General features: G+C 40.8%; 1 protein-coding gene across 1 annotated transcript in view; it reads right to left on the reverse strand.

The window, feature by feature from the left end:
- Nucleotides 1-2796: 2796 nt before the first annotated feature.
- ntn4 (netrin 4) overlaps nucleotides 2797-11454 on the reverse strand; it is a 26287-nt gene continuing 17629 nt past the window's right edge. The window contains exons 6-10 of the mRNA XM_028570731.1: nucleotides 5679-5892; nucleotides 5216-5310; nucleotides 4809-4877; nucleotides 4491-4664; nucleotides 2797-3878 (exon numbers count right to left, since the gene is read on the reverse strand). Of these exons, the coding sequence (XP_028426532.1) occupies nucleotides 3739-3878; nucleotides 4491-4664; nucleotides 4809-4877; nucleotides 5216-5310; nucleotides 5679-5892 (692 nt within the window). The 3' untranslated portion in view covers nucleotides 2797-3738. The remainder of the gene's footprint in view (nucleotides 3879-4490; nucleotides 4665-4808; nucleotides 4878-5215; nucleotides 5311-5678; nucleotides 5893-11454) is intronic.

Genomic DNA, 11454 nt, shown 5'->3' on the forward strand with positions numbered 1-11454 from the left:
GTGTTTGTGGCTCCCTGTTGCGTCTACGCTTCAAGGCCAGTTCCCACTACATAAAGCACCTCCTTCCTCCGACTAACCTGAAGGTCTGCACTGAGCAGTTAGTGGAAGAAGTACTTAGGTACTTTACTTCAGTAAAAGTACCTAAGTAAATGTCCCTCATTTGACATTCTACATGAGTAAAAGTATTTAAAGTGCAGAAGTATTATCAGACAAATGTGTGTAAGCAGCATTTTACTGTTGTAGCTGGTCGACCTGGAGTTAGTTTTATAAACAGTAAGTCCACTGGTTCCCAACCTAGGGGTCAGCCCCCTCTAGGGTCTAAGGGTCACCAGAGAAATCTGAAATGCCATGAGATGATTAATAGGTAAAGATAGAAGACAAAACAAAGTTCTGTGACACAATTGTTTGTCTAATCTTTGTGAAATATAGGAATATGTGCCTCAGATAGTTATAGAGTGGACATCTCTCTTTGGTGGAACTGCTAAGAACTCAGAAAGTGCGCTTCCATCCACCTTATTTTATACGTATTTTGAATTTGTGGAAAGGTTGGTGTATTGAAAACAAGAAAATGTGACAAAGTGCAATGGAAACAGACTTGACGGTGAATAAAACAAGACGTGCATGATTAAAACCTGTGCAAACATCAGATCTGTGTGGACCGATGAAGAGACCGTAACGTTCCTCAAAATAATACATAAAACAAACTGCACCCTCTTCTTCTGCAATGGTTTAATGGCACTGGACTAGAGAATTAGTGCCACCAATTGTTTATCGTGATGCGTCCAACTCCTAATACGGTATTCAAAGAACTGTAGTGTTATTAATGTGCATTAATGTGCATTTTATTTTGCCGACCTTCCTCTTGTCAAATCTAAAATTTGACAAGAGGCCCCAACTAGACATCTTTCTTTTCTCTAAAGGGTCACTAGCCAAAAAGGTTGGGAGCGTGTGCGTTTCAAAATCTGCTTTCTGCACGTACAACAGTATCCTTTTCTCATTTTGCATGACTAAGCTGTCACAGTGCTCTTCCACTAAACACAACTATAATTCAACTATGATTTGTATCCTCATAAAGCATAGCCAGCTTGACTGATTATTTTATTTCTTACAAGCGACTGGATTGATTTTAATAACACACTGTACTTTATAAGCTTGTAATAAGCTTTTTAAATATAAAATCTGTGTCTGTAAAGTAACCAATAGCCTCAAAGTAGTGGAGTAGAAGTATAAAGTAGCATAAAATGGAAATACTCAAGTACATGTACTTAAAGTACAGTACTTGAGTAAATGTACTTAGTTACTTTGCACCACTGGCATTGAGGCATTCCTTCCAGTCACATTCCTCTTCCCGTATGCACTCGTTCACCCCTTCTGCCGTCTGGAAACAGCTTGGCAGAAACGAGGAGGAGCCGTGCCCCCTCTGCCCTTAATCTGTGAATGGGCCGTGAATGAGGAAACGTGGGTACAAGAGGCTATCCGGGCCATAGCTGTGAAAAAAACATCCACTCCCGCTCACCTCTCGTTGAGGAGAGACAGGTGAGTGACCTTTGACCCGGCCTGCTGCGGACTGCTGTTTGACGCGCCAGGAATGTGTCCACACCTCTCGGCCAACCACGTCACGGCGATTGGGCGAGGAGGCGGTGGAAAACATGCAGGCCGCCTAAACCCAAACAGAGTGTGTGTGCCCGCCTCGGCCTCTCTGTTATGGTCTACATTCTGTGGCGCTGTGTGAATGTAGGGGAGAGTGTTTTGGGAGCGAGAGTGATGGATGACCTAATCTGAAGGGACAGTATGTATGTGTGTGTGTGTGTGTGTGTGTGTGAAAGAGTAGGGTGATAAGGATATTTTTGTCCAATTTATGGGAAGTATTTCAAAGCCTGGGCAGTTATATCAACCTGTTGAGAGTTAGAGTTCATGTAAGTGAGTCTGGGAAGAGTTCTGCTCGGCAACAAGGTTTCAATGACAAAGTGAGATTGCTGTAAACTATTAAAAAGATAAGTTTGGTTTATTACAACGTGGGTCTAATTTTTGTGGTTTTGTCTATTGTTTCTTTTGTTTTGCTTTTCATGTCGTACTCGCCAAGTTAATTGCTGACTAATGGGAAGGTAGCAACAATTGCTAAGGCGAAGAACGACGAGCAGTCCGACAGGTTTAAAACAATTTTTTTTGGGAGAGAAAATTAAAGTAAAATTACTTCACACATATCCAGCACAGTTTGGGAGACTCCTCATGGGCCACTTTGACCTGCAAGGTCTAGTCAAGAACTTAGGTTTGCATTCATATTAATAATGGATATAATGCAATATTTTGGAGAAAAGTTCCTACAAGTCTTTTCATTTTTTTTTTACATTTCAATATTTTGCTGTGTTCAAATCACAATTTATCAAAACTACGTGAATGTAAAAAGATAAAGAAACACGGCGCGGCGAACAGGTTGATCAAGAAGCTGCAATTTGTCCTTTGCTTTGTACGAATTTACTAATTTTCCGATGATAGTTGTGTTAGTTATGCGATATCTGTATGCACTTCTTCTACAGTACAGGTTGACCTAATTCACCATATTGGTGAACTAAGACAAGTTTCCCCATTTTTTTTTTTTTAGACTGGCTAAACTGTTCACAACCTGTCTGATCGTCTAAACAGGTGTTTGGACTTTTGTAAAGCGACATTGCCGTGTTCCCAGATCTCAGCAATTACTTTAGCAGGTAATACATAATCATAACGGATAGAAATAATGACCAAGTGCTAAAAATAAGACCAAAGTTGTAATTATCCTTTAATATTACGACATACAAAAACAATTAAACAGAGGGAGAAAGATGAACATAAAATTTATATAGATATATACAAATAATACTGTACAAGAGCACAAAGGAAGGAATAACAAGGATTTTCTGAATTGAGTGTAATATGAGATGAATCAATATACATGACATGGTATCATAAACATTGGAACGGCTGTTTTTGAAAGTGTACTCACAAACGTAGGGAAAAGCTTCAGAGCTGGACTGAATCTGGACTGTGCTCGTAATATACCTCTGCATTCAAACACCCTCTCTCTCTGTCTCACATGCACACACACACATTTGCAAAAAAGGCAAATACATTCACGTTCGGGGTAAAACCCATGCACTCTGATTTCAACACAGGCACACCTGGACTGGCTAAGATTTAACCACCTGTAGTGGCTTGTATGGCTTGTTCAGCGTCACTCTGGGTGCTTTGCACATTATGTCAGCACACACATACACTGTTGCCTGTGTGAAGGAGTGTAATAGGGAATGGACATGCTCCATCCACATCCACAGGGGGCTCATTTAGTGTGTATGTTAAATCCTCCTCTCTTTGTTTGTCCAAATTCCCTCAGTCCATCTTAGGCTAAAGTGCTGCGGAGAGGAAGAGATTCAGTTTTAATGTATGTCAATGCGTCCGGAGGGGGTCACTCTGGCCAAAGCACTGAATTCCTCCATTTCTTGAGCTGCAGCATCAAAAGAAATCCTACATAGGAATGTGCGAGACATGATATGTCTTAATAAATTTAAATCCTGTGTGCTTTGAGCTGGTGCAGTCCGCCACAAGCTCTCATTGGACAACAGCAGGGAAGTAAAGGGGGTTTCAATCATCTCAGTTCAGCCCCTAAAAACCTGCTTAATTCAATATTCCACACCTGGAGGACAAGAAAATTCACGGCATTGTTGTCTATGTGTCCATCTGTCCTCCAGTGTTCTAACGGTCCGTCTACCAGTTGCAGTCTTTCTTGAGCAGCGTGAGGACTTTGCGCCCCAAGCTGGCTTTCCAAGGTTTGACGAAGCTCTTCATGTTGACCAGGAGGCGGCCCTGCTTACGGTCCGAGTGGCCCGCCACAAGGTACTCCACCCCTGAGAAATGACGCCAAAGGTCAGGGACACTTAATCCACGTCAATCAACTTTAAAGCTATGCCGATTGATTCTCAAAACAGCTTACATGTATTGCGATGTTACTGGCCTTCATGCAAAAGCTTCAGAATATACTTCTTTTTCTGATCGGCTGGAATGTGTTTGTTAAAAAACTGTTGTATTTTGCCGTTTGATACCAGGACATCTTGTTGTACATTATCAATAAGGGTTTTGATATTCTATATTTTTGTTATTGTCCGCAAATCCCATGAAAATGCCATTATTTTGATATTTATCTTTGTGATTATTCTGGGTTTCAGTGGGTTATTTATGTGTCATTAATGGAAAGTTTTCTTCTTTTTTTTTTTTTATAATTTTTTTGGGCATTTTCAGCCTTTATTTTTGACAGGACAGCTGAAGAAAGTAAAGGGGATATAGAGGGGGAATGACATGCAGCAAAGGGCCGCAGGTCGGAGTCAAACCCGGGCCCGCTGCATCAAGGAGTGAACCTCTATGGGCGCCCGCTCTACCAACTGAGCTATCCTGGCACCTGAAAGTTTCCTAACAGTCGGATTTCTGACCTTTACTGGGGGAGACAATCATATGAGTCTGACCTGGGTTGAGGATAGGGCAGGTACAGCCCCGTGCAGTCCAGGACTCAGGGTAAAGAGTGACCCGACCCCGCTGTATCTTCACCTTGGCGTTCTGACTGAGCACCTTCTGAACTTTGACCTCCACCTCGGCGTGGGAGCCCTTATCGTGGGCTGACAGCACTTTCACCTTCAGGACTAAGAGATTCAGGTAGAGAAGACAATTATTAATAACCGAATGCTGCAACATTGAGAAAGTAGAAAGATGACGAAGATCAGACATTGGGGACAAAGAAATGCAAAGAAAATTGCAAACACTTTTATGTTCCAGAAAATTCTTACCGTATGCATAATTCATGGTGCAGAACAGTTTACTGTTGGTCAGGGCTTGCTCTTTGCACTCACACTTCTCTGCAAGAGACATACACGAGTACAGATTAATGTGTATGTGTGTGTGTGTGTGTGGTATTAGATACTGTGCATGGTGTCCTAAGAATGCAAGCACAGTGTGTGTGTGTCCAGTGAGGAATGTGCCTATGAAAGCTGCAGTTACATGCTGGTGGTGGGGGGTCTAAGAAAAGGGACATTGGCCCTATGAAGACTTTCATTACTTAACCATTAATGCTCAGTCACTGGACTGTGGAGGAGGATTAACACACACACACACACACACACACACACACACACACACACACACACACACACACACACACACACACACACACACACACACAGTCTCTGTATCTCACCTGAGTAATGAAAGGCAGAGAAGAGTTCGTCTGTTCTGAAGATCCTCACCGGCTTGCTGGAGTTTCCATCTGAGTTGTATGGGTCCAGATCAGAGCTGCACAAGCATATTACAATATCAACACACACACATGGGAATGTGAATCTGTATTTAACAAATGTTAAATGGACCTTATTTCTTTGCTTATTGAGGCAAATTTGATAAAATTTCCAAGTGTTCAACACGTTGCTGCAGAGCATAATATCTCAATAACTACTTGCGGGGATACCATGAAATTTAGCATGGATATTGATGGTCCCCAGAAATTGTTTCTTGATTATTTTGGAGGCCCCCTGGACGCTTTCTCCTTTGTTCATACAATACAAATGATTACTGATGACTAATGCCATCATACTCATCATCAGCATATACTCTGAGTTTAGGTATTGGTATCTGGAGAGAATATGGTTTAGTTTTTTACTCACACAAACATACAGTCTCCAGTAAACGGATCACAGTCTCCTGCACAATCACATGGACGGCAGCCATACTCGTGGAAGCCCCAGTATCCCACCATGCAGCTGTCACAGTTGGCTCCACCTACTCCAGGTTTGCAGATGCAGTTTCCGTTGGAAGGGTCGCAGAGTGAGCCGTCAGCCAAGTGGAAGGGCATGGAGCCCAAGGGGTGACAGTTGCATGCTGGGAGAGAAAAAAAGTACTTTAGATATGAAGGTGTTGCATTTTGAGATCTATAAATCGTTAGCATACATTTCTTAGAGGATGATTTCTTGGAGGCTGTTCGGTTAAGGAAGACCCAGCAACACCCTTTTTTGTGACAGGAAGCCCCAAGATTTACAGATGTGGGCTTTAGTTTATTTAAACACAATTTTCCTGGCTGTTTTTCCTTTGTAGATAGATGAGAGTAGAGAGTCAAACAGAAAACAAATAGGGAGACAGAAGAATGACAAAGGTCTCACTGGTCTGAATCAAACCAGGGACAGTGTGGTTAAATGTTGTGTGTCGAACTGCTGAAGATGAAAAGAAAGTAGCTACATCAGTAGTGTTAGTGTAAATCACTCACATGTTTTTTGGAAATAACTGTGTTTTGGGAAATAGTTTGTCAAGTGCTACAAGAAATACTAGGATATAAGATCCCTATGAGTTGTTTGGTAGTTTATCTCTGAAGAAAGTGTAATGGGAAGCTACATATATTTGGTTAAAATGTGTCAGTGTTTTGTCATTAGTTTTGCAGACATTTGGTCATAAATCAAAAATATTGGACAAATTTAAACGTAACGATTTTGCTAGACCAAAAAGGCAATAGGATTCAACCTCTGGGGATCATAATTATCTGATCTAAATTTCATGGCAATCCATCCAAAAGTTGTTGAGATATTTCAGTCTGGAGCAAAGTATGCTGGCATGGCTAAAAATATATTCTAAAAAAAAAAGTAAAACAATAATCTAAAGAAATGATGAAATATAATAACTAAAGATTAAAAATATATCTAAGAAAACAAAAAATGTCACAATGAAAAGCATCAAGTTTAAAGGTCTTTTAAGCTGACAGTTAGTTGACCCGCAATTTACAATTTATTACCAGGACTTAAGTATTTCATCATTCATCAGTTGTTCTATTTGTCTGTCTGCTATTGCTTGCAGAAGCTTGTAATACAAAGGCCTCTCTCTCCTTCTTATCACACACACACACAATATACACAACACACACACACACACACACACACACGCACACACACACACACACACTCTCACACACACACGCACACACACACACGTAAGTTTCCACTGACAGTCTGAGAAAACTACTGTCTGCTGTCTTTCTACTGTTATCAACACTGAGACCCCTAGCTTTTTGCAGGAGGAGGTGTCAGGCCTCCCCCATAAATCTGTCCCTATCTTGGGGAAGGACGAGGGGGGGAGATGTGGTGAAGGAAAGGCAGAAGACGAGGAGGGAGAAACAAAGAGGGGGTGTGGTTTGGAGCCATTTCTCTATTGTTTAATGATGCTTGAAGCTAGACTGGCAGTACATGACTCTAACTAATTATATACTGTACACCCAGAGGCATGTCTCCCTGCACTCTCTCAATGTTTGACTATAGTTTATAGAAGAAAATAAACATAGTACTATGGACAAATTTCTCGATAAACAGCAATGCTTTCAAGGCTATTTTAAGGGTTCACAAATTGATTCATTACTTAATGATTAGAATGCTCTATGACTCTGCAAATGTAGTAGTGTATTCATTGTAAAACATTGTAATTTCCGTTGTGGGATTAATAAAAGTATAAATTATTATTATTAAAAACAAAATAAAGGCTATTGACACTGGGATCCTTAGAGCAACATCACATTTTAATAGTTTAATTACTTTTTCTGCAACTTGGGGGGGTAGCTGTAATAACAAAACTGACATATTAGTACCTTATCAAGTTGCTTGGGTGAAGAATTGCACATCAAACACACTGAGAAACGGTAGCATGTATTTGTAGTTTATGTATACTTTTAACTCTGTTTTGGTCTCTACCACCTCCAAAATAGGTTACCAAGGTGCCACCAGTCTTATTTAGTTTAAAGCTTTAGTGCGTAACTTTTTGCCATTAATGAACGTCTGTTACCTTCAAGCCATTGCCAAATGAGTTGCTACAAAGCTAATGAAGACTATCAGCTCCACACAACTCTCTCTGTATTTCTCAGTATGACTATGTTAAGAAGATTGTGTCGTCCGGCGACTTTTGCACAGAAACTCGAGTGAAGATAATTATCTCTTCTGAAGAGTCAATCATGTGTTTTTTAATCCTCCATGTCCTCCTTGGCGACTAGCAACTGGTGCAGGAGGGGTGGGGGCGGTGCCCGATCACATAATAGGCTTGTATCATGTGGACGCACCAACAGTGTTGTTGTCATTACTTAGAATTCCTCATGGGGGCTGCAGAAACTACACACCATAGCTTAAACTGTGGTAAACAGTGGTTCTAGCTTCTTTCTGTTCTATATTGTTGTAAATTAAATATCTTTGTGTTTTGGACTGTTGGTTAGACAACAAAAAAGACATATGAAGACATCACCTCTGACATCTTATAGACAAAAGAATAACAAACAGAAGATTAATCCATAATGCAAATAACAGTTAGTTGCAGCAGTATGTGGCCATTCTACAACTATAAATTGTTTTTTAGGTCCTGTTAAGGTTGTTGAACAACAGCTATTTTATAAAACATGTACAATACTTTGTATTAAATGTATGTGATTTATGTCTATGTTTTATGTTATATTTTTCCTCTTAATTCCTTAATAAAAGGGAGCAGGAATGTCAGGTTTCCCATATTTGATCAGACAGTTTATCAGACGAATCACCCAGGACAACATAACCCTTATTAGACCAAACTGTGCAATACCAATAAAATAATAATGAAATCACATTTATAGATTTTACAGACGTGCACACAAGCACACACAAGACATACAAATACCATACATGTAACAACTATTACAAGACAAGATTTTTGCGCGTGTGTATCAGGCTCTTATCTACACTATTGTTTAGTTAGCAGCCTCTGCAAGTTAATAATTAACGTAACCCAGATTACAGCACCACCTCAGTTCCATGTAAACCCAAAACACGTGTGATGATGTGTTTGGTAAGTGGGTGTGTTTATATATCTGCGTGAGAATTGAGCATTTGAAGGGGGTCACAACACAAGGACTCCTGTGTGTTAATGTGTGTGTGTGTGTGTGTGTGTGTGTGGCTGCAAGAGCTCTGACATTGAAAACTTCATGAGACATGACAAGACACCTGCCTGAGCAACAAGTGTAGACAACAAAGTCCCCCCCTCCACAAACACACACACACACACACACACACACACACACACACACATATATATATAAACACACATTGTAACTTCTCTGCCCCCCCGCTAAAAAGTTTCGGTGTGTACAAGCTTGACAGGAGTGTTTTCTTTCCAGGGCCCCTCGAAGCCTGGTATGAAGAAAATGTTCCTCACGATGGAGGGAAATTCCTCCATTGTCAGCGGGATTTCACAACCTGTACCTTCGTCTCAGGGGTTCTCCAAAGCAATGCCGTTGCTCCTTCTTTCTATCAATCAGCCGTCAGTGAGGATCATTAACCCTCCAACCCCCATCCACAGGCGAGTGCAAGAAAATCCCCCATGTACGACAAACAACGCAATAACTGAAATCCAAACCTATAACACGTCTGCTTTAAAAATAGGTGGTGCATCAGTTTTCTACCTTATCAGATAAGTCAACACACCTAAACTTTATGGTCCTAAATATAGACAAATAAAAACTGATAAAATACTGACAACAACAATCAAATAAGGCTGTGTCATGTTGCCATACATCTGCTCCAATAGAAGATCTTGAATCAGTGCTAATGGACTCTAAGCAGAACAGTTTGCCTCAAACAAGGATGTAAAAGTAAGAATGTAGAAGTAGTAAGTATTTATGCTGGTTGGTGTACATGCTTGATTGTGACAAGTTTAAAGATTTATGAGGGAAAACTAGACTATGCTAGCAGCAATGAGATGCTTAATGAGTTAAATGCTAACGTCAGCATGCTAACATGCTCACAATGATAACGCTTATCATTGATGCTAAGTGGGCATGATGTTTACCATGTTCACCATAGAGACAGAGCGCATTTAACTCCCGCCCACACCGGAGGGGAAAACAATTCATCGCTCTGTGTTGACTTTGTATTGCATTAAGGTGCCTCCTTGTCAATTCTGTCTGCTAGCAAAAAGGTGAGCTTGCCTATGTTCCCACAGCCCTATGTTCCCACATTTCTAAGATTTTGTTCCAAAATTGGGCCCTATGTTCCCACATTTCCTTGTTCATAAATGTGTATCAGATGTTATCCCCCTTTCTCCCAGTTTGATAGCCAATTACACCCAACCTATTATCCAGTAGCAATGGACTACAGATGGAATATAACCCTAACCCTAACATAGGGCCTAATTTTAAGAAAAATCTTAGAATTGTGGGAACATAGGGCTGTGGGAACATAGGACCTAATTTTCAGTGGAAAAAACAATTCTTAGAAATGTGGGAACATAGGGTTGACCCCAGTTAAAGAACCCATAACTAAGTTTTTATAAGCCGTCAAACAAAAAAAACTGAGCTTTTAGGAAGACGAAAGTGGACACAGGCAATAAAACATGAGGCATCAGCAGAAAGAGATGTTGACACTAGGCGTGCACAGACATTTGTCATCACCCTTGTGAGTTTTAGGCTAAATATATTTCTGTAAGCTGTTACAAGCTGTTATAGTTCTGTTAAGCTGAGGTATTTTGACAGTATGCAACTAGTGTTATAGTGGAATGTGGATATATCAGTAAGCTATTATGTTTGCAAGTGCCTTAGCTTGCTAACACAAAGCTAAAATGTGCTTACTAACAGCTAAATTGTTCTCTCTGGTAGACATAGTTTGCTAAAATAATCTTTTGACATGCTTAAATCTAATGTTTTTAGCTAACTACAGGCACCTCTTGATATAAAGAAATAAAGCATGCATGACACCCCGACTGAGTGATACAATTGGGCTAATAGGTAACATATTCTCCCCCTAGATGTTTTTGAATGGTCTGCTGGAATTTGACAGTTGTTTTAAATTCAATTTGTGTGCCTACGTGAACACACACACAAGTAATCATGTCCAGCATACCTGCAGGACTGAGCTCGCTGGGTCAAATCTGACACATAATCAGACGGGGAATGTAGCCACTGCTCTGTGTTTATGGATGACTATCGTGTGTTTACTTAAGACTCATCTCATCACCGGAGGGCAACACGCCTCTCTCTCTCTCACACACACACACACACACACACACACACACACACACACACACACACACACACACACACACACACACAAGACCCTCACACACTACTACGAATGATTACCCTTAAGCTACTCAAGGTCTGAGTCACGCATGAAAAATGGCAAAACAAGCTGAGATGGACACGCAGGGGTTTGTGTGTTGAGCTTTGAGTCAAGACGTAGGAATGCCACCATCTGATGATTAACTATGGTGTAAACGTTGGCTGGAGCATGGGCCGTCTGCGCACACACACACACACACACACACACACACACACACACACACACACACACACACACACACACACACACACACACACACACACACACACACACACACACGATGCCCAGAGGATGATTCCTATTGACTTTGGTAATCCCCCTGACTTCTCCTCAT

Source organism: Perca flavescens, chromosome 23 (genome assembly GCF_004354835.1).
Source record: "Perca flavescens isolate YP-PL-M2 chromosome 23, PFLA_1.0, whole genome shotgun sequence".
NCBI lineage: Eukaryota > Metazoa > Chordata > Actinopteri > Perciformes > Percidae > Perca > Perca flavescens.